This window comes from Lactuca saligna, chromosome 4 (assembly GCF_052625555.1).
Source record: "Lactuca saligna cultivar CGN05327 chromosome 4, ASM5262555v1, whole genome shotgun sequence".
Lineage (NCBI taxonomy): Eukaryota > Viridiplantae > Streptophyta > Magnoliopsida > Asterales > Asteraceae > Lactuca > Lactuca saligna.
This window is the reverse complement of record NC_136420.1, coordinates 64,296,919-64,318,592: the sequence shown is the minus strand read 5'-3', so window position 1 is coordinate 64,318,592 and position 21,674 is coordinate 64,296,919. Positions and strand designations below refer to the sequence as shown.

General features: G+C 34.5%; 1 protein-coding gene across 1 annotated transcript; it reads left to right on the top strand.

Annotated features, from left to right (window-relative positions):
• The first annotated feature begins 13,309 nt into the window (after nt 1-13,309).
• LOC145042029 (GDSL esterase/lipase At5g45960-like) lies at nt 13,310-18,771 on the top strand. Its single transcript, XM_078990382.1, has 5 exons — nt 13,310-13,744; nt 13,881-14,011; nt 14,762-14,995; nt 17,941-18,208; nt 18,304-18,771. The coding sequence occupies exons 1-5, from the start codon at nt 13,450-13,452 to the stop codon at nt 18,495-18,497; spliced, it is 1,122 nt and encodes a 373-aa protein (XP_078846508.1). The 5' UTR covers nt 13,310-13,449; the 3' UTR covers nt 18,498-18,771.
• The last annotated feature ends 2,903 nt before the right edge of the window (nt 18,772-21,674 follow it).

Below are 21,674 nucleotides of genomic sequence, written 5' to 3'. Positions count from 1 at the left end.
GTAATGGGTTCTATAAGGAAATAAAATCATCATATTAATTTGGTAATAAATTCTCATAAATATTTCAGACGATTTAGTTTTTTTGCAAATTTTCAGAAGATTATATTATAAAATATTTCATATTTATATATTAATATTAAAATTTTATTTTTAATAAACTCGTAATACACGGATCTTACACCTAGTATAGAAAATAAAAGAAAACTAGGGTTGTATATATGGACCATTTTTATAATATTGTTATTTATGGTAGAGATGTTTATATGTTTTGACTCATATATTTTAATCCGGTCCTAAAAAATTAAATATTTTTAAAGGCTCCAGACGAATAAGAGAAAAATGATCATTATTTTTATTATAATTTTTTATTTTAAATAAAAATATATAATAAAAAAATTAAATCATATACAGTTGTCTATTTTACCCCTCTCAACGCCCTCATATATTTTAACATGTAATATTATGTATTTTAACATGTAATATTATCTTATACAACTATTTTACGGTTACACAAGTGACTTCATAAAATACATGGACTAAATGTAACTAATGCAAATTAAATTGTATGGGCCAAAACAAGTACCAGGTAAACCTTTGGTGGTTTACACAAAGCTTTTAGAACCAATTTTAAGGGAAAAAAGTAATGTATCTAGCATTGTCATCTACCTCTAACTTTTTTTTATGACATGCACGTTTAGTTTTTTGATATGATCTCACTTAAACACAGATTCAAAAAACACTCGATATGATGATTGAAGAAGTAAAGAAAAGAGAGTTAAAATCAGTAATTAAATGCTTTAATAAGATTGAAAATAAGGGTTCATGGCAATTCGAAGAATGTACAATGATCTCATTTCACCAAAAAGATAATGTATCCTCCCCTCTACTCCTTTAAATACTCTATTGCAACAAAGTAAATATAAAATACTTAAAATACCTCTCCTAATAATCAAACGTTTTTTTTAACGTTCCAAATTTCAAACAAAAATTTTTATTTTTTAAAGCATAAGTAAACCGTCAAAACCATTTTTCATAAAAGACCAAGGAAATAAATTGTTTTGACATCACCAAACCATATAAAAATAATGTATCATAATCATCACAAAAATCATCGGAAGTCTAAAATATAAAACCATCATTGATGCAGATGTGGTACAGTCATGTTGCGTCATTCCAGTAACAACCTGAAAAATATAACGTCACGAAAATCGCAAGTAAAAGTTTAATTTTCAATCACTCAAATCATTCATTCATTTGTTCCAAAAGATAATAAAGTAATAGTATTCTCAAAACATCAAAGTAAAATCACAAATAACCAATACGGAATAAACTCTCGGGGATGTTGTGCGATCACGTCAGGTCTTTCCGTCTGGAACTAGAAGAACCTGAAAATTGTTTAAACCACAAACCGTAAGCACAAAGCTTAATGAGTTTCCTCCCAAAATATTGTATACCATACATATCAACGAGCCTAGCCCGCACATTGGGCTCAACCCATAATAATAGGCCCCAACCCCACATATCAATGGGCCCAGTCCAGTATACAAATGGGCCCAAACAAACATGTTAATGGGCCCAATCCAACAAGAAAATAGGCTCATCCCAACAAGCATACTAACTGTTACATCCCAACACACAATACAAGAGTCATAAAGACAGCTAGAGTCATGCACAGTATAGTGAGAAGACTCACCTGACTCACGAGATCAGCTAAAAACACAAATCAAAGCCTCGCAAAAGATGCTACAACACTCCTATCAAAATATACAAGGTCCAACCTTAATCTACGTACTATATCCAGCAATCTTAACCAAAAGCCAACCAGGTCAACAAGTTAATGGTCCAAGGTCAACCCTCAAAGTCAGTAGCCCAAAAAAATCAACTCGGCGAATCTCCATGTTGTAGCCTTCTATTATTCATGTCGTGGCAAGGTAAAAACAAAACAGTCGAGTCCTCACCCTGTCGCTACAACGTGGCAGCCTGAGGCAATGTCGTGGGGACTGGTCTGAAAAGCTTAACATTTAAGTTGTTTTCCAACAACTCCAAGAGCTCCAAAGCTCAGGTCTGATACACCTGAAGGTCTTTATGTATAAAGTTTTCAACTTTATCCCTTTAGTCATCCCAATAGTCCCAAACTTCTAACCCTGACTCCTTAATGATATCATAAGACATAAGTTAACCCATTAAGCTCTTAATTGACCAAGTCACCCAACCAAACTTTCTAGAAGACTTTCATACCCAAAATACACCATAAAAATATTTGCTTTATGGTCATACATGTCCAATGCACGTCTCACCCAAAATAGATAAAAACCAAGAAAAAAAAGGGCTCAAACTTGTTCATGAGGCCAAATACACCAAGGAGCACTAGATCTGGAACATATAACTTCAAATGGGCCTCAAGGATCCATAAAGTTACCAACTTTATGGAATCCATTCCTCCAAACTCTTGCGATGTGAAGAAAAAGGGACAAAAACCCTAGATCTATAAGCACAAACTAGAAAGCTTGGAATTGGAATACTCACAAGGGTCTAGAATATGCTCAAGATGGTGATGATGAAGTTGCTTGTTGGATTAATGCACCAAAACACCTTCTTCTTCCTCTTCAAGGCACCAAGAATACCAAAATGAACCAATACTCTTTAAGGGAGGCTATGGTTTTGATGTAAATGATTGGAGGCTGAAGAGGATGCCCTAATACTTTGGAAACATTATTTAAATATGGGAGGAAACCGTAAAATTAAGGGCTTGGGCCAGAACAACTACCACACGGTGGCCAACCTATTGCCACGTCATGACACTCATTAGAAACACGCGCCCATTTATTTTATGCCACATTATGGGCATCCTTACACCACGTCGTGTCATAAAGTTTTTCCTAAAAACTCCATCTTTGGTCCCTAATAAATATTATGTTAAACCAATTTGGAACACGGGTGCTACAACTCTCCCATACTTATATTAGATTTCTTCCTTAAAATCATTCCTTACAAATTAATCTGCCACACCAGACGACCCTGCCAGGAACTTCTCGAATACCAACTAGGACTGAAAAGTTGCTTCACACCGACGACCGCCTACCAGTGATGTTAATGAAGCCCCGAATTAGTAGAAAACACATACCCTAATGAAGAACAAACCTTGACACTCCTCCCTAACACAACAAAAGAAAAAAATCCAACTGGTTTTCTTAAAAATGGAAATCCCCTAAACCATGTCTGACTCCACACTACAACCCGAGCCAAAACAAACCTTTCTGACGCTGAATTATCACGTTGGTAACTAGGCAACAGATATCCTAACCATTCACCAGTGTTGATATCCTTTAACCTTAATACAAAGGTAATCCCCACTACAAGTCTAAACCATTGGTGCCAAACCAATACATAACTCACATCCTGATAACCAAAAATTTGCATATTCGATCTATCTGAGATCCCCTGACTCCACATTGACTCCTAATAAACTGGGACGTAGAATCTTTACTTGCTTGATGAGACTGGCAATTCACACACGGTCGTACAATAAGACTCTGCCCAAGATTCTGACCGATAAAGGCTTCCCTAGCCTATCTACCACACAAACGCTGATCATTGAGCTTCCCTACTCAAAACTACAGATTCACAATATATTGCGACACCGTTTAATCCACCTGAATGTTAGGATCACGGGTCACCCTGATCTAATCAACATTTTGCCACTGGTCTGGGAACTTACCGCCAATACTACATGCCCATAGCATAAATTCAAATCTCCAAAAGATCCGCTCACTCAATATAACATGTAACATCCCAAAAATTCATATTAAAATTTTCATTTTAAAATCATAAACATTACAAACGAGTTGTTCCAAAACCAATCCAACATAATATATCATTTAAACATCAGAGTAAATATCACTAATAGCCAATGCAAAAAACTCTTGGGGATGTTGTTCGGTCATGTCGGGTCCTTCCCTTTAGAATTGGAAATAACTGAAACCATAAACATAAAACTGTAAGCACAAAGCTTAGTGAGTTCCCCAAAATACCATATACCATACATATCATTGAGCCTAGCCCGTACATTGGGCGCATCCCATAATAATGGGCCTAGCCCTTCCTAATCAACGGGCCCAACCACACATACAAATGGGTATATCTCAACATACAATAGGACTAGCCCAACATACAATGGGCCTAGCTCACTCATGCAAATGGGCCCAACCATTCACGCATGCCAATAGGCCCAGCCCAACATAAAAATGTAAGAGTCACAAAGACAATTAACATCCTACATAACACATTGTAGTGGGTTGGTATTGGTACCTTCGACCCACGAGTACAGTGACGATACTCACCTAACTCACAAATCGGCTAAACCATAGCTTAAAGCCTCGCAACCGCTGTTACAACACTCTTACCACATCATACAAGGTCCAAATTTAGTCCATACACTAAAACCATCCATCTTGAGCAAAATTTAACCTTGGTCAAAACTCATCGATAAAATTCAACAGTCAACGTTGACGTCAGTCAACCGACACGTCGTGGCCCTCATGCGATCATAAAGATAGGAAATTCCCAATCATCACGTCGTGGCGATCTATGGCCACGTTGTGGGAGCTGAGATTCCAACATCTTAATGGATTAAGTTGTTTTCTTTAATTCCAAGAGTTCCAAAGCTCATATTTGGTCCATTATATGGTATAAATATTTCCAATTTTACCCATTAAGACACCGAAAGAGATTAAGATTTGTAACCCTAGGTTCAAATAAAGCCAAAATACCACAATATAGAAGCTTTATATACATGCATATCCAAAACATGTCTAGGATCCATTTTAGGTCATAATAAGCTAAAAATACCCAAAAACTCATGCAAATGAAAAGAACTTCAACCAAAATCTAGATATACAACATATGATGTCATGGGACTCAGGAGAGTCATAAAGTTGCCAACTTTATAAGTTCCTTTCTTCCGAAATTGCTCAATCTCTAAGAACATAGGAAAATATATTAGATCTAGCCACTTCAAGCCTTAAAGTTAGAGCCTTTAACACTTACAAAGGTCCAAAAGTTATGAGAGATGTTGATGATGTTGGTTCCTTACATGATCCACCAATGGAGCACCTTCTTCTCCTTCTTCTCTTGTGCTCCTTTTCTCCAAGCCAAAAATGCTCTAAGAAGACCACAAATCACTAAGGAAAAGATGGCTAGGGTTTCTCTGAGGTATAAGGGTGTTGGAGGCTGGTAATTGTAACACCCGCAAATTCGGATCGGTCAATTTAGAGACAATAAGTGTTAAAAATGGCTTTTTGATAGAAGATTATTTAGAATAAATAATCTTAACCCAAGTATAGTATATGTCACAAGGATTCCATACATATAAAGAACGCTGAAATCCAACTTATAACGAAGAAATTATGACCCGTCGAAGTTTTACGACAAAACCGGCATGGCTTCGCGTATCGTAAAAAGTGAATTTTTGACAAAATACTTTTTAGCCTTATCAATCTAAACAAAAGTTGTAGTACATGTTAAACCGAGAACGTACAAAAAAGAATGTCCAAATCTGACTTCGTTTGAGGAAGTTATGATTTTTCCATATTTAGCATAGCAGTACACAACCCGGAAATCAAATTTTAGATTGATCGATTTTAGCCAACATAATATAAATGGGAATTAAAGATATCTTTAATAGGAGATCAACGATATAAAGACAGACAAAAACAGACGTCGGACTACAAAGTTATAAATTTTTAACGGACTTTAATTGTGTAAGTCTGTTAAAATATAATTCTAAAAATAAATTCAAATTTAGTCAACGGAGTCTAAACGAAAGTAGTATATCCCATCGATACCTACGCGTGGATATAAAGAACATAAAAACGAAGCTTGTATGCAAAAGTTATAGATTTTAGAAGATAATTAGTTTTTGGAATAACCAGGAGGTGACATGTGGCGTGATCTGAGACACTACTTGGCACCAGATGATGACACCTGGCCACGAACACCTAGAGTTCAGCAATGGAACGTCCCGTATTCAAACCAGACTCAGCCTATAAATAGAGGCGAGGATCACCCAAAAAACTCACACCTTTCCCATTTTTTCTCTCTCAAACACCCTTCTTAGCCCCTCCCATTCCCTTTCACTTCCTGAGTGCTAGAGGCGAGTCCTGGAGTGCCAGAAAGGCTACGAGAAGAAGAGCTTTTGACTCAGAAGTTATGCCCCCGCAGAGCCCGGCTCCTAGATAAACCCATTGTAAGTGAGTTATGCTTACCCTACTTTAAGTATAGCTTATGTTTAAATTCATTATCGTTATTATGAACCTATAAACAATAAATATGCTAAGTATTAGAAATTATACAAAGTGTAATTATAATATCTTTTAACTACTCGCGGTACAGGAATCCGGTTTGAAGGGCCTCATAAGGTTGTTGGATTTCAGAACAACTTAAATGCCAAAATGGTCTTGTCCTCATGTGTTTCATGTTTGGCCTCTATGTGTACATAGTAGGTGAAAGTTATTGTTTAACACACACACACACATACACACACACATATATATATATATATATAACAATATAGCCCGTAGACCTTGAGTTAATGATAAATCTAGACTAATAATTAGTCGCAATAAATATTAGACAAAAATCTAATGATAATGATACTAGATTTCGTCGAAGGAAAATAAAATTGTTAGAAGCGAAGTGTTGCCCGAGTTTGGAGTCATCACTTTAACAAGTGAGTGCATAGTTACATTCATCTTACACAAAGATATGAAGTATTTTATAATAATACATGCTATATGTGCTTATTATATGTGTTCCTGATATCTATGATAGATGAACGATTTATACATGTTTTACTTGATTTAAACTGTATATGTATTTTCTTACGTATAAGTAATTGGGTAAAGATGGGTAGATGAAAGATATGAGCATGATGAGAGATGAAAGATAATATAGATGATGATAGGTGAAAAATGATGAGAATCCTTGACCCAAGCAATGGTCCAGTCATCTAGTAGAGTATAGATGAAGACCACAGACTATTCTAGACAATTCAATGGAACGCTAGCAGGCTCGCAAGCTGTAGGTGTTGTGAACGATATGTTAACTAGATGTACTCTAAAAAACCTCGACATTTATGGACTTAGTGTGTTACAAATGAACATTGGCAGCCATGGATTTATTGTTTTATAAATGAGTATTGGCAGCTATGAACTTAGTGCCTAATATATAACATTGGCAGCTATGGACTTAGTACTTATTAGATAAACCCTGGTAACGATGGCCGCTTAGGTAGGACGGCACCCCAGAATGGCCGCTTGGGTAGGACGGCACCCCAGAATGGCTGCATGGGTAGGTCTGCACCCCAGAATGGTCGTACCGGGTAGGTCGGGCACCCCAAAATTATCCGGCAATATGTATGTTATGTGGTACGATGGGGGAACTCACTAAGCTTCGTGCATAAAGTTTACAGTTTTGGTTTCAAGTACCTCTTCGGCGAAGGGGAAGGAGTTGGCGCGGTAACGGCACATCATACACACACTCTTTGTTTTCCGCACTATGAGTTATTCTGGGATTTGTACTCTGACCTTATTATGTTTTTACGATTCGGTTTTCAGATACGAGACATGTCTTATTTAATGATATGATCGGATGATACTTTGTTACAAATGTTTTGTAAATTACTTAATCAAAAATGAAAATTTTGCATGTGAAAATTAGGTCGTTACATCTATCTTTGGAGAGCCTTGGAGCTGAGGAAGTGCTCCTGAAATTGGTCTCTTTCTTCCAAGCTGTAAGTGTTGGGGTTATTCTCGTTCTATCTTTTATTCTACCTTTTGATGACCTACTATGTCTTTGTTTTTGGTCTCTGATCATATTTCCGCCGATCTGATCTGTTGAGGAGAGTAGAGCTGATCAGCAAGGAGGAGGTAGAGAAGGAGGACGAACAATTGGAGGAAGTGATCTCTGATGCGAAGGTCAGTGTTGCAGTGGATGTTTGGGAGGCCAAGATCCGTCTCACAGAGGATTTCGAAAATGCAGGTTCCTGGGACGTGGACGGTTGGCGCGAGGCATTGGCAAAATTTACTGATAAGCATGTTAGCGCTAACGAGGATCCTGTATTGCGGCTAACTGAAGGAAAATACCATGTCATTCAAAAAAGGGCTGACCAAATTGACTGACATTCCTGTTACCGCTAACCAGGATCCTGTATTGCAGAAAGGGTACGACCGATGACGACCAGGCTAACGTCTAGGCCTGCAAAAAATTAGCTTAAGTACTTTTTGTTTTTATTAGTAGTGTAAAAACAATTAATCTTTCAGTTGGGTTGGTGCACAACCCTTTTTTGAATGACATGGTATTTTCCTTTCATATCTCTCCTTTGATTTTTCTGCATGATTGTTGTGATATTAGGATCCTTGAATAATTAGGATCCAAAAAACTAGGTTCCTGCAAATAATCCCGAAGCAAAATCCTCTTAGTGAAGACTTGCGAGGTCACAACAGGGGAAAACCGTCATTCGTTCTCCGAGACGGTATCCCAGGAAAACGCTATGATGGTCAAGTCAGTGAGTGAACTGAGAGTGTATGGTTTGAGCTCAGATAGAACCGATTATCGTTTGAGGTAGCGGAGGAGGCCTTTTTTATACTTAGACTTTCTGCGAGTTCGTATGTAAGACAAAGTTGTCAGATCCGATAGGATCTGACTCCTTGATTGGTTAATCATACTCCTCAATGTGCAAGAGCTAGCAATTGGTTCAGGTAGTAATTCTAAGCATACTCCTTGTCGCTTGGAGCCGTTAGATTTGTCGCGGAGTAGAAGACGCTCGTTGAGGGTTGAGCCTTCCACGCAGGCGTCTGGCTCTATAGGGATACCTGAGAGCACGAGAATTCATTGGGGCGGCTACGCTGGGAGTAGCTTGGCCTAGCAGCCTTCCTTGAGGCACCTTTGATGCAGTTGGGTGAAACTTCTAGCCTGTGTTAGGGGTCACGTTATCAGGTAATGTTTCCCCTATTGCAACAGTTATCACACCAGCATTGATCGACCTCCTTTTGAGATGCTCTATGGGAGTAAATGTAGGACTAAGATATGCTGGGTGAGGTTGGTCCATGAGCTATAAGTAGTACAGAGGTGGTACTTCGGACGATTGAGTTGATTCAGCAAGTTTGTGGCAAACTTCAGACATCACAGAGACGACAAAAGAGCTATGCAGATAGACGTCGGTCGAACTTAGAGTTCCAGGTTGGGGACATCGTACTCCTAAAGGTGTCATCTTGGAAAAGTGTCATCCGATTTAGGAAGGGGGCAGGTTGGGCCCCAGATATATTGGTCCTTTCAAGATATTATCCCAGGTGGGCTGGGTCGCGTATCGTATGGATTTACCTAAGGAGCTCAGTTAGATCTACAACACTTTTCACGTCTCTCAGCTACAGAAATGCTTGGTTGATGATTCCACAGTGGTTCTATTAGAGGACATTCATGTAGATGGTCGCCTGAATTATATAGAAAGACTAGTGACGATCCTCGCCAGAAAGACGAAGTCTCAACGGAACAAGGTGGTGGGCCTGGAAAAGGTGCAGTGGCAACACTGAAAAGGTTTATAATGGATGTGGTAGCTTAAAGATGAGATGATGGAGCATTATTCGGAGTTATTTGTAGCTACAGACTTCGAGGATGAAGTCTAATTCAAGAGGGGGAGATTTTTCATTCAGGTACTCTTCAATACCTTGAATAAGCCTTAAAAGTTTGCACTATAGTCCCTATTACGTTGGGCGTAACTTGTAGTATGTCGTACGTACTCCCTAAAGTTGGGCGCTAGGATTAACAGCATACGTTGGGCGTACCCATATATACGTCGGGCGCACATAAGCAAACCATAAACACTAATTTTTAGGGTTTGGCCCATATTTAAGTGTCATTATGGACCACGAGACTGCCCTCTCTTCAGCCTCCTTCCCTCTAAAGACTCCCTATTAAACCCTAGATTCTCCTTGAGTGTTCTTGAGCTGTAATGGTAAATTTTTGGTGTTTTTATGCATTTTGAAGAAGGAACTTGGTGATTAAGCATCAATTGAACTGGAGCTTGAAGATCCAGAATTTTCATCATCTTAGCAAGTCTTAGAAGGTATAAAGTTTCAATCTTGTTGATTCATCTCTTAGATCTAGTTAGCTTAGGGTTCTTGGCATGTTTTGGTCCCATGAGTTATTTCATTTAAGTATAAGCTACTCCAAAAGCTTAGGATTGTATATCTTAGTGTTTCTAAGGTCCCTTGTGCATAAAATGGTATCTTGATGGATTTAACTCAACCATGCAAGGTTTGATGTTCATTTCATGGGGTTAGAATGTTAAAATTAGGTATTGGGACTTATTAAGCCATGCAAAAGCTTAAATCTTTTAACTTTATGGATTAAGACATTGTTTTGTAGTAGATTTAAAGTTTGGATGTTAGGGTCTTAAGGGATTAAGCAATATATATAAGGAATTGTTCATTAACTAGTACGTTGGGCGTACTTCTGAGTACGTTGTGTGTAGTGGGTTTGAACCGCGTATCATGGTCGGTGTAAGTATTCATGATGTACGATTCGGGTATGCTCAGCGTACTCCCAACAGTGGGCTTAGAAGGTTTTGGGCCATTTTTGGGCTTCGTGTGTTTTTTGGGTCTGGGTCACGGTTATTTGGGCGAGAGTCGGGATTAATGAATTAGATTCTCGATTATGGTTTATGACCCAATTATTAATTAGGGTTTTATTTGATTGGTTAGCGCGGGGATTCTCCGATTCAGCAACCCGAGAATTTATTTGTTTATCAGCAGATCAATGTGAGTTTGCTCACTATATTGTAGGATATTAGGGTTGTATGTGCATGTTGTCTTTGTGACTCTTGTTGTATGTATGTGTGCCTGATTGTTATCTATATGTGGGGTGAAATAGACATGAGAGTGAAGAAGACTCTTACTGTTGAAAATGTTGATTTAGTTGAAATAGAATTGGGGGTGAAATAGACTCAAGGGTTAAATAGACTCGGTGTAGCCTTGAGCTGATATTTGAGTTGAAATAGACTCGGGGGTGAAATACACCTAGGAGTGAAATAGACCCGGTACAACCTTGAGCTGACGTATATGTATGTTATGTGGTATTTTAGGGAACTCACTAAATTTTGTGCTTACAGTTTTTAGTGTATGTTTCAGGTACTTCCGGTTCGAAGGGGAAGAACTCGGGATGATCGTATTGATGTATTTTTGGATGATTGTTAACATACTCTGATTTCCTTTATGATATTTATAAACATGGTTTACTTGATGGTTTTATTAATACAAAAAATGAAATTTTTGGTTATAAATTTGGTACGTTACAACGATAAGGCTTTATTTTATTTACAACCTCCTGTGTGTGAAGGAGAAAAGATTGTATTCTTATCAAATGATAGATAAAAGAGAGGAAAGGTGATTCTTGCATCTGTTTATACCCGCAGAGGCAAGGTTTAGCTTGTTGTGAACCGTCTTAGTCTTACAACGATGGGATGTTGGAGATTTGTTTGTCTATTAGGTTCGATAGTCGTGGTGGAGACCATGATGCAGGTCGAGTCTTCGACCCATATTTAAGAAGGTCGGGAGTCTCAAATGGAGACCGATATTTTGATTTTGGGTTCCCGATTTTCTCTTAAAACGTCCCATTGGACTCTTTTAAGGAACCACATGGTTTTCTATTCTAGAATCGTTACTGAGTTGAGACTATATGGAAGGGGTTAGGATGGGTGTTGATGTAGGGGTGGGGTGGGGTGTGATGTGATGTGGTGGGACTATAGGTATAGCATTTTTGGTTTCATTTTTTTTGGAACTGCAACCTGTTAGGTATGATAGGTTTTATAGGTTACAAAAAAATATGTAATGGAAGAACTTAACCCTAAGTTCACAGACAACCTATTGGATTTTTCTCTGTTGATAACAACAAACAATTAAGCATCAAGAACCCTAGTAATCCCCTACTATTTTTGAAAGTCTTAAAGGGTTTTAAGGTTTACATACTTTTTGATTATTATAGTAAATAATAAAAAATTCCTTCTTGAACAAGCTTCAGAAAGCAAACACTAGAAATCTCGTGCCTCTAATGGTTTGGACTCAAACCCTAGCAATAGAAGACTTGAGAGGAGAGAGGAGGGAGGTGGGAATTTTCAACTTCACTTTTGGAGAAAGGAGTGGCCAAAATTATGAGGTATAAGGCTCCTTATATAGCTGAACAAAGAAACCTGGAAACCCTGATTTGAATATAATATTGTTATCTCAAATTAGATGATTATCCATATTCCTAATTATCCTTAATGATTAATCTAGAAACCTAAGGATGCTTGAAATTTCGGGTCATCCCTATATAATTCTAGAATATTTCTCTTGTTCAACTATCGAACAATTACAGTTTAAGTTCTTGTATTTTTAGTTAATCTAATTAATCTTAAATTTAATTCTAGTTAATTTCTGATTAATCATTAATTAAATAATATTATTTTTAATTAATATATGAACCTCATAATATATTAATAAATCATTTGTTACTATCTATTAATCTTAAAATAAACCAATAAATCAACCATTTTTCTCTCCAAAAAAATCATCACGTCGATTACTAGTTTTGAGTACACTCCAAAAAAACTTTCCTTTTAATTAAAGTACGTACCAATTTAGTTATTGGTATAAACACCTAATCCAACAAGGTATTCATCGGAACCAATTTTATATATATATATATATATATATATATATATATATATATATATATATATATATATATATATATATATATATATATATATATATGTTTGTGTGTGTATGTGTGTTTTAGAAGAGACCCTTGGATATTGGTTTATATTTTGAACAATCCGATTTACAAAAAGGAACCCACAATTCTTTATTAATTCACCAATTTTTTGGTTTTAAAGTAGGAAAATAATCGACAGCTAGCAAAGTTTGGTTTCCAACTATATCAACTTAAAGATGATAATAAATGCTTGCATGTATGATTGATTGGTGATATGTGATTTATTAATATAAAAACATCAATGATCTAGTATCTAGAAAATGAATATTAAAAAAAAAAAAAAAAAACGTAAATTTATAATCAAGGCCCGATCAATTTTTTTTCTTTTTTTTAATGTAGAAAGTTATTATAATTTATTAGAAAATGTCCATTACTGTTTTCATATAAGACAAAATCATTTACACTTTAGACACTTTTTGTTGGATCACGTTGCAACATTGTTATACATATATATGTATAGCCTTATACCGTCAAATATATATTGTCGCATATATACACATATGGTTATGTCTTTTCAACTACGTACGGGAAGTCAAACCAACCACACTTGGAAGAGTATTTTAAGAAAGCATGTCAAGGTAACCATCTCAACGTCTATGATTTGAAGTCATATCTACTCTCCTTGAATCCCTCTCCAAAAAAATGACGTTTTCTCCGGCCTTAACTTTTTCTTTAAAGATTACACTAGTTTTCTTAGTCCAAATTCTTTTGATCTTTGTATCCAATGCTAAACCACAAGATCTTATCGTGAAAACGTCTACTCAAAACCACAAGGTTTCTGCTATTTTGGTGTTTGGAGACTCCACTTCTGATCCTGGAAACAACAACTACATTCTGACCCCTTTCAAGGGCAATTTCCCACCTTATGGGAGAGATTTTGCAAACCAAAAAGCGACAGGGAGGTTTACCAATGGATTGCTAACTAGTGACCTTATTGGTAATTTTCATTTCTTTACTCGTCTTTCTTTGTATTCATACGTGAATCTAGCTATGGAATTGAGTTTTATGATATGGGATTTGGTTGCATAGAAAAGATATATGTTAATTAGTTGTGGTGTTTGGATAATGTGTAGGTAGGTATCTTGGTGTAAAGGATAATGTGCCTCCTTATCTGGATCCTTCACTTACCATTCATGATCTGATGACTGGAGTTAGTTTTGCTTCTGCTGCATCTGGATTTGACCCTCTTACACCAACGATAAGCGTCTCTCTCTCTCTCTCTCTCTCTCTCTCTCTCTCTCTCTCTCTCTCTCTCTCTCTCTCTCTCTCTCTCTCTCTCTCTCTCTCTCTCTCTCTCTCTCTCTCTCTCTCTCTCTCTCTCTCTCTCTCTCTCTCTCATACACACACAATCATGACGCTAATGTAAAAATTCTTTCACTTATTTGAAATAACAGTAAAAAAAGGTACATTTCTATTGTAAATGATATTTATTTTTATACATAATTTAAATTTAACGATAAAGCCTATGTTTGGGAGAAAACGGACACTAAACCTGTTAAGAAAAATGTGCATTTAGAGTTTTTATGAACTTGTTTTTAATAAAACTTGAATTGTTATAACCTTTCATTTGAAAATACAAGGTTAAATTTTTTATTTAAAAAAAAAAAAAAAGCTTTTAATCCAAATTAATTCAGTCAAACCAAACTTACACATGAATTGGTGTTGCCAAAAGTACGTAAAAAGGACCAAAAGCCAGTCAAATCCAGATTACCCTTGTTTTGCCAAACATACGTAAAATAGGGGGAAAAAAAGTTTTATATATGTTGAATATAATATTTTAATTTTACAAAAAGTATGTTATTTATCATTCGTACATTTCCTAAAATTTACAAAATTATTACAAAGAAAATAATGAAGGAATTAATTTATCCTAATATATTGTGTATATGGAAAAAAAAATTGAAATATATGAAAGAACGTGAATTATATTTTGATTGTGAATTTGAATTTTCAGAACGTGATCCCCATGCATGTGCAATTAGAATATTTTAGAGAGTATAAAGTCCGATTAACTGCAAAGCTTGGGGTGTTGAGAGCAAAAGAAATTGTAAACAACGCTTTGTATATTGTGAGCGCGGGTACAAATGATTTTGTTGTGAATTATTTCACACTTCCGGTTAGAAGACATGAATACACTCTTCCCGGTTACATGGACTTCCTCCTCAACAAACACTTGGAATTCGTGCAGGTTTGCTATATTATTATATATTCACAATCACAATGCTATATATAATGGAATTGCATGTGTTTTTACAGAATAGTCAAATATTAAAAAGAAGAAGAATTATCAACATATATAATCAATTAAAAACCATCATTGAATCATAATAATAATAAAAGTGATAATATAAAATATGTTTTACATGTGTTGGATGGAAGGTGTGCATGCATGATATTATATGATTAATTATATATGTGGTCCTAGAGTTTTGGGGGTGCATCAAAGATGATTGATCAACCTAGCTATGGGACCTTTCAGGGTTTTAAAACTTCAAAGTGATCCAACTACCTTGCAACCCAACATTTAATTATATGTTTGTTTTTCTAATAAAGAATATTAAAATCCGTAAACATATTTTATGCTCAGAGTATCACGTTATGATAACCGTATACAAAATGGTATTGTAACATTGTTTTGAGACATGTGTTTAATTATATATCAAATCACTAAAAAGGGTTTGGTAAATATAAGGCAAGGTAATCAAATTATTTAGGTACCATTTGGCGGTTGTAGTCATTTGAATAGGAGGGAATTAGAATTCCTATATTTGATTCAAAACAAATAATTGGATTCTTAAATAGTTAAATGAGTCCATCTCGACGGAGGGAAATTCATTCTAGATGGAATTAAAATGTAATTTAAAAAGAAAAATTCAAACATAAAAATATTATATTGTTAACACTACATATAAAAATTTTCCACCGCCACCATCATCAACCCTTCACCACTACACCTGACAATTCGTGTATTCTGTTATGAAAACGTGTGAAATTTAATACAATATAATTACACAATGAGAAATAAGTTTTATCTTAATTTTCAAGATGTATTTGTGTCGTATCGTATCTTTTATAGATTCTTATATTCGTGTCTCGAAATGAAATGTCTACTCACCACCTCACCTGCCACCACCACCACCCACAACCATCACCACTACCACTTCACCCACCGTCACAGCCCGCCACCATCTCATCCACCATCACCCATCCATACTACTCATCACCATCATTTACTATGTTTAGAATTTATATAATATATCTTTACATATAAATTAAAAAATAAATTAAAATTAAACAAAAAAATAACAATTATTTCATTTTACATTATTGCAATTACATTTTCTACTAACCATGTAATATGAAATTCAATTACAATTCTAAATTACAGTTGTCCACACAATATGAAATTTAATTACAAATCCAAATTACAATTGTTTAATATATTCCAATTTCTTCTGAAACATTTTTTGAAACCTAATGCTATCTTGGAGTTCATTCCGATTTAATTCCGCTTGGTGTATTTATTTATTTATTTATTTTTATATATATTAGCCTAAAAGATAATGATAAAAGAAATACTTGAATCGGCCAAAGGTTATTTCTTATGGGTTTTATATGAGAGCCAAAGATTATTACATGACCTTTTACGTTGTATTTCTTATTTCGTTGATCGTTGATGTTAAAGTATTCTTCTTAGAAATCAAGTATTTTGCTCACAAAATAACGTCGATGTTACACATTTGATAAGAAATTAAAAACATCAACCGTGTTTGGCACAAAACTTTTGGAAGCGTTTAGAAGCTTCTAGCTTTTAGCTTTTGACAAAACAAACTAGGTTTAAATAAAAAGTTTCGTTTGTTGTATGAACGTTTAACTTTTAGTTTAAACAAAACATTAAGGTGCTGTTTGTTTTTTTGAAGCCAAAATGTCTGCAGTCTGCGGACCACATCTGCAAGCCTCTGTGGCAGAAGAGGTGGACCAAATGTCTGCAGTCTGCAATAAGAAGACTGTTTGTTTTTAACGTCTGCAGCTATTGAAATAAATTAATTTTTCAAACTTAATATCATGTCATAACGATTAAAAATGCATTTTCAGCAAAAAGATAAAGAAAAAAAAACGGGTGGTCTTTTTTTTTTTTTTTTTTGTTAAAATGAGGTCTAAAGACCTTTGAAGACAGTGACTCATGTCTGCGCCAGGAAGACCTCGCGCAGACGTTTTTTGGTCTGCGCACTTCCAAAAAACAAACACTCTGCGAGGGCATATGTCTGCGCGTTGTCTGCGCGGCGCAGACAAAAGTGGTTGCGCAACTCTTCACAAGAAAAACAAACAACCCCTAAATCTAAAAACTACTTCATGTAGCGTTTAACAAAACGCTACTGAATTTTTGAAATCAAATTTCATAATTACCCTTAAAAATATATTTATATATTTATTTATTGTTAATTAATTGTCCTTTCATATAATTTTATATATTTCAAAATCTTCCAATTATTTTTGCTAAACACTCATATAACAAATAAAATTTACAGCTTTCTGCTACCAGCTACACGTTATTAAACACTCATATAACAAATAAAATTTACAGTTTTCCGCTACCAGCTACACGTTATCCGCTACCAGCTAATTACTAATCGCTAATCACTTCCAGTTAACAGCTACTTTTTTCAAACACACCCTAAGATTCGTCTAGGTAGGACAAATATAGTAAAAGATGGATTATTCTCTACATTGAACAAGACCAACTACCATAATTAGTATAAACAGGTAAGAATAAACACATGGTCTCATAATTAATGATTAACATTCAAGAAATCAAGGGCTCTATCACCAAACGTAATAAATAAATTCCTACCTAAAACCTAGAAGATCAAGGATATATGTTAATTTGTTATTTAAAAGATTCGACTAATCATCATATTGTACTGGGTTTTCACTCGAAAGAAATACCACAACGTAGAGTGACAAGACTACGTACATTAATTAACACCATTAAATTATATCAGTTTAACCGTTCAAAAAAAATTCTCAGTTTAAAGCCATATAGTAAAGTTTATCTTAAGAAAAATCACATAAAAGGAACCTTATTAAAAAGATTACAAACTTTTTTTCTCTTATAATTTGTTATCCGATTAGGGGTTGTTGGATGAAGGAGCTCGCAAGATTGGAGTTGCTGGACTGCCTCCAATGGGTTGCTTGCCAATTGTCATCACTCTTTTCTCTGAAGATGCAGTTTTTGATCGTGGTTGTATTGATTACTTCTCATCAGTGGGCAGGACTTACAATTCCATGCTCCAATCAGGACTAAACATCATGCAATTCAACAATGCGCACCAAGGTGGTCGAATCACCTATTTTGATACTTATTCACCCTTATTTGACGTAGTTGCAGGTCATAAATATGGTAAGTTCAATTCCTCTTATCGAGATAATCAAGCTTCTCTGTTCTATATAATATCATCTTCCTTATATATCATGTGTGTGTGTGTGTGTTTTCAGGTTTCAAAGAAGTTAAGCTTGGATGTTGTGGGACTGGCTTATTAGAAACGACATTCCTATGCAATCCTAAGTCAAACATATGCCCAGATGCGTCTAAGTATGTATTTTGGGACTCGATACATCCAACGCAAGAGATGTATAAAATTGTTTTCGAATCTCTTCAACCTACCATTGACTACATGATCAAGGACTAAACTAATATATACTTAATTTAAAGCTATACATAGTGCATGGTATAAGACTGTGATTCATACAGCTTTTCATTATTCAAGATTAAACCATGTTAAAATGATGTATTTGCTTATTTGTTTTGCTCCCAAACATATAATCAAAATGTATAATCATGTATCCTTGTTCATGTATCCAAATAAACTAGACATGCGATTTAATAATGCTCATGAAAGCGAATATGAGTATGTACCTAGCCTACATAATTTAATGAATATATTATATACATATGTGGATGTCGATTGTCGGGTAATGTATGAAACAAAATTATATATATATATATATATATATATATATATATATATATATATATATATATATATATATATATATATATATAGAGAGAGAGAGAGAGAGAGAGAGATTTCAATTGAGAAAAAAAAATCAAAAAATAAGGAATGAATCTGGGTCAATCATTTCAAATTTACCGCTTAAGCGTTCCAGCATGTCGAACAAGGGAGTAGATCATATTCACATTTAGATATACGTGTGTGTGAATAAATATATATATATATATATATATATATATATATATATATATATATATAATTGTATTCATATCTAAATAAGTATAAATGAAATGATTATTCATATATAAATATATATGGTGGTGGACGTTGTTGGCAAAGGTGGTTGTGGTAGTTGGAGGCGGATGAGAGGTCGTGGACTCATATATGAATACACTTATACTTATATTCAAATTTGAATATTACTCATTCTCCGTCGCGCTGTTATATTGAAGCGTTTTGCGGGAAAAAAAATTGCTGATAACGATTCCCTCATTCTCAACATTATATATATATATATATATATATATATATATATATATATATATATAGAGAGAGAGAGAGAGAGTGAGAGAGAGAGAGAGAGAGATTCAAGTATTCTAACTAATTATTGTGTGAATATTGTATGCTATGAGAATGATAAAGAAAATATGTTATTTGATAATATATATACGTTCAATCGTACATAACTATTATCATTAACACACATTCACACCAATTAAATCGTCTATAAGGTTATTATACACTTATTATTATTAATCTCATTTCTGTCAGAATGTTTATTGGGGTCGTATTTTGTCAGAATGAAAATGAGTGAAAAACGATGTGTGAGAACAAAAATAAATAATAATTAGCAAGAATGCATGAATATAACAATATTTTTTGAAGTTTGAACGTATTTGCATTGTTAAACAACTTATTCTCTTAGTAATTTTCATAACATATGATCTCCGCACAATAATTAGTTACAAAATATATATATATATATATATATATATATATATATATATATATATATATATATATATATATAGCCAATAACGGTGCCTCTAATATTTACAGTTGGCTTTACAACTTTTTATAAGTATTTATGATTAAATAATTTTATAAGATTTTCATCTCTCATAATTTAAACTTAAATTATGGGAAATTGACTTATTAAGGTAATAAGTTTTTTGTTGTGTTCAGATATGGTTAATTTTTTTTTCTATATATTTAAGTAACGAACTTGTAAGAAATGTTCACATATAACTATAATGATCGGTCGTAGCAAGTTACAGTCGATCATAATGACCATATGTGAACATTTATTCTAACAAGTTCGTTATCTAAATGTATACAAAAAAAAAAATTACTCATATGTGAAAAAAAAGTGATTACCCTGGTAATTTAATTTACATTATTTTCATTTTACCTTCTAATTTTGATTTGGTATAATATTTAATCCAAACAGTAAATATTTTAAAACCATACCATTTTGGTAAATATCTTTTTAAAACCACAACATTTTGGTAAATATCTTTTTACCAAAGTTGTGTATTTTGAAAAGTTATTTACCAAAATTGTGTTGTTTTAAAAATATTTACCATTTAGGTTAAACTTTATATCAAATCAAAATTAAAAGGTAAAACAAAAAGAAGGGAAATTGAATTATCAGGGTAATTACATTTTCATTTTATTCACATCTGGGTAACTTGTTGTTTTACACATTTAGGTAACGGACTTGTTGTGTCGCACCCCCGAACCAGACGGCGGAAACGTCAGAGAGCTCGCGTGACTAAAATTGAATATCATCACAATGAATATACATGAATCATAACATAAACATCACCATGCATCAATATATTACAATTGACATTGTTCGCATCAAGTACATCGTTTAAACATTACATAACCATAACATAAATTGTTTGATAGTTTTCAAAAGCATAACACCCTAACGTACTCGGTATTACTCCTCAGCTAACTTATTACCTGAGAATGCAAGTTATTTTGAAAAACATCAACATATGGAATGTTGGTGAGTTCATAAGCATGGTTGTTATGAAAATGTTTTGTGTAGTTTATAAAACCCAGAAAATCCGAGATTTTCTGAAAAAAGACAATTGTTTATATCAAAGTGTGAAGATCCATAGGTTTATGTGTGAATGATTTCAAAGCGTGTAGAAATGAAAAGTTTTGCATTGTAGTTATTGAAAAGTACCACGAATGGTGTTGAGTTACTCGAAAAACCCGATGTTTTTCGATCAGACGATATAATTGTTTCAAAATTGTTAAACTGACACAACGAATGATTACGATTTTTCCCTAATTACTCGGATAATATTAGATTTGTTTATGTGAGTCGTTATAACCATGCATGATAATGACTAGTTCGTCTGTCTTGGCATTCTAACGAACGCCGAAATTGATCTTAAGAATTTGTCACCCTAGACTGGCCGAGTCTAACTGTAGCGAACAGCTAAGGTGTGGGGGAGTCACCCCCGTATAGATCTATACACAAACTCTTGCTCTCTCTCCAGAAGACTTTGATTATAACTACAGACTATAGACGACCCATAGAGGTGTTGTCCGCTATTACTCACTAAATCTAACATGAATTTGATTACCATTGATTAACTACCTGTATATGTTTACTGAATTGAAGGTATGCCTAATAAACGAGGAGAAGAGGATTACAAAGTCCTACTAATCACACGTATTATTTATGGTTATTGGGTATACGAAGGGCACGTTGGCCCATTTCACATTTGATTTACTTGGACCTTACTAGCAATGTTAATGGGCCACTAAGGCCCAATAGCACTTAAAAGCCATTGAGGGTCCCTTAAATATGAAATTGAGTCATAGAAGGCC

Bases quoted from the DNA above. Each gene is read 5' to 3' on its own strand.
- LOC145042029 (XM_078990382.1), top strand. From the start codon at position 13,450: ATGACGTTTTCTCCGGCCTTAACTTTTTCTTTAAAGATTACACTAGTT. The intron at 13,745-13,880 runs GTAATTTTCATT...GATAATGTGTAG, and splicing joins GCTAACTAGTGACCTTATTG to GTAGGTATCTTGGTGTAAAG. The intron at 14,012-14,761 runs GTCTCTCTCTCT...TTGAATTTTCAG, and splicing joins CTCTTACACCAACGATAAGC to AACGTGATCCCCATGCATGT.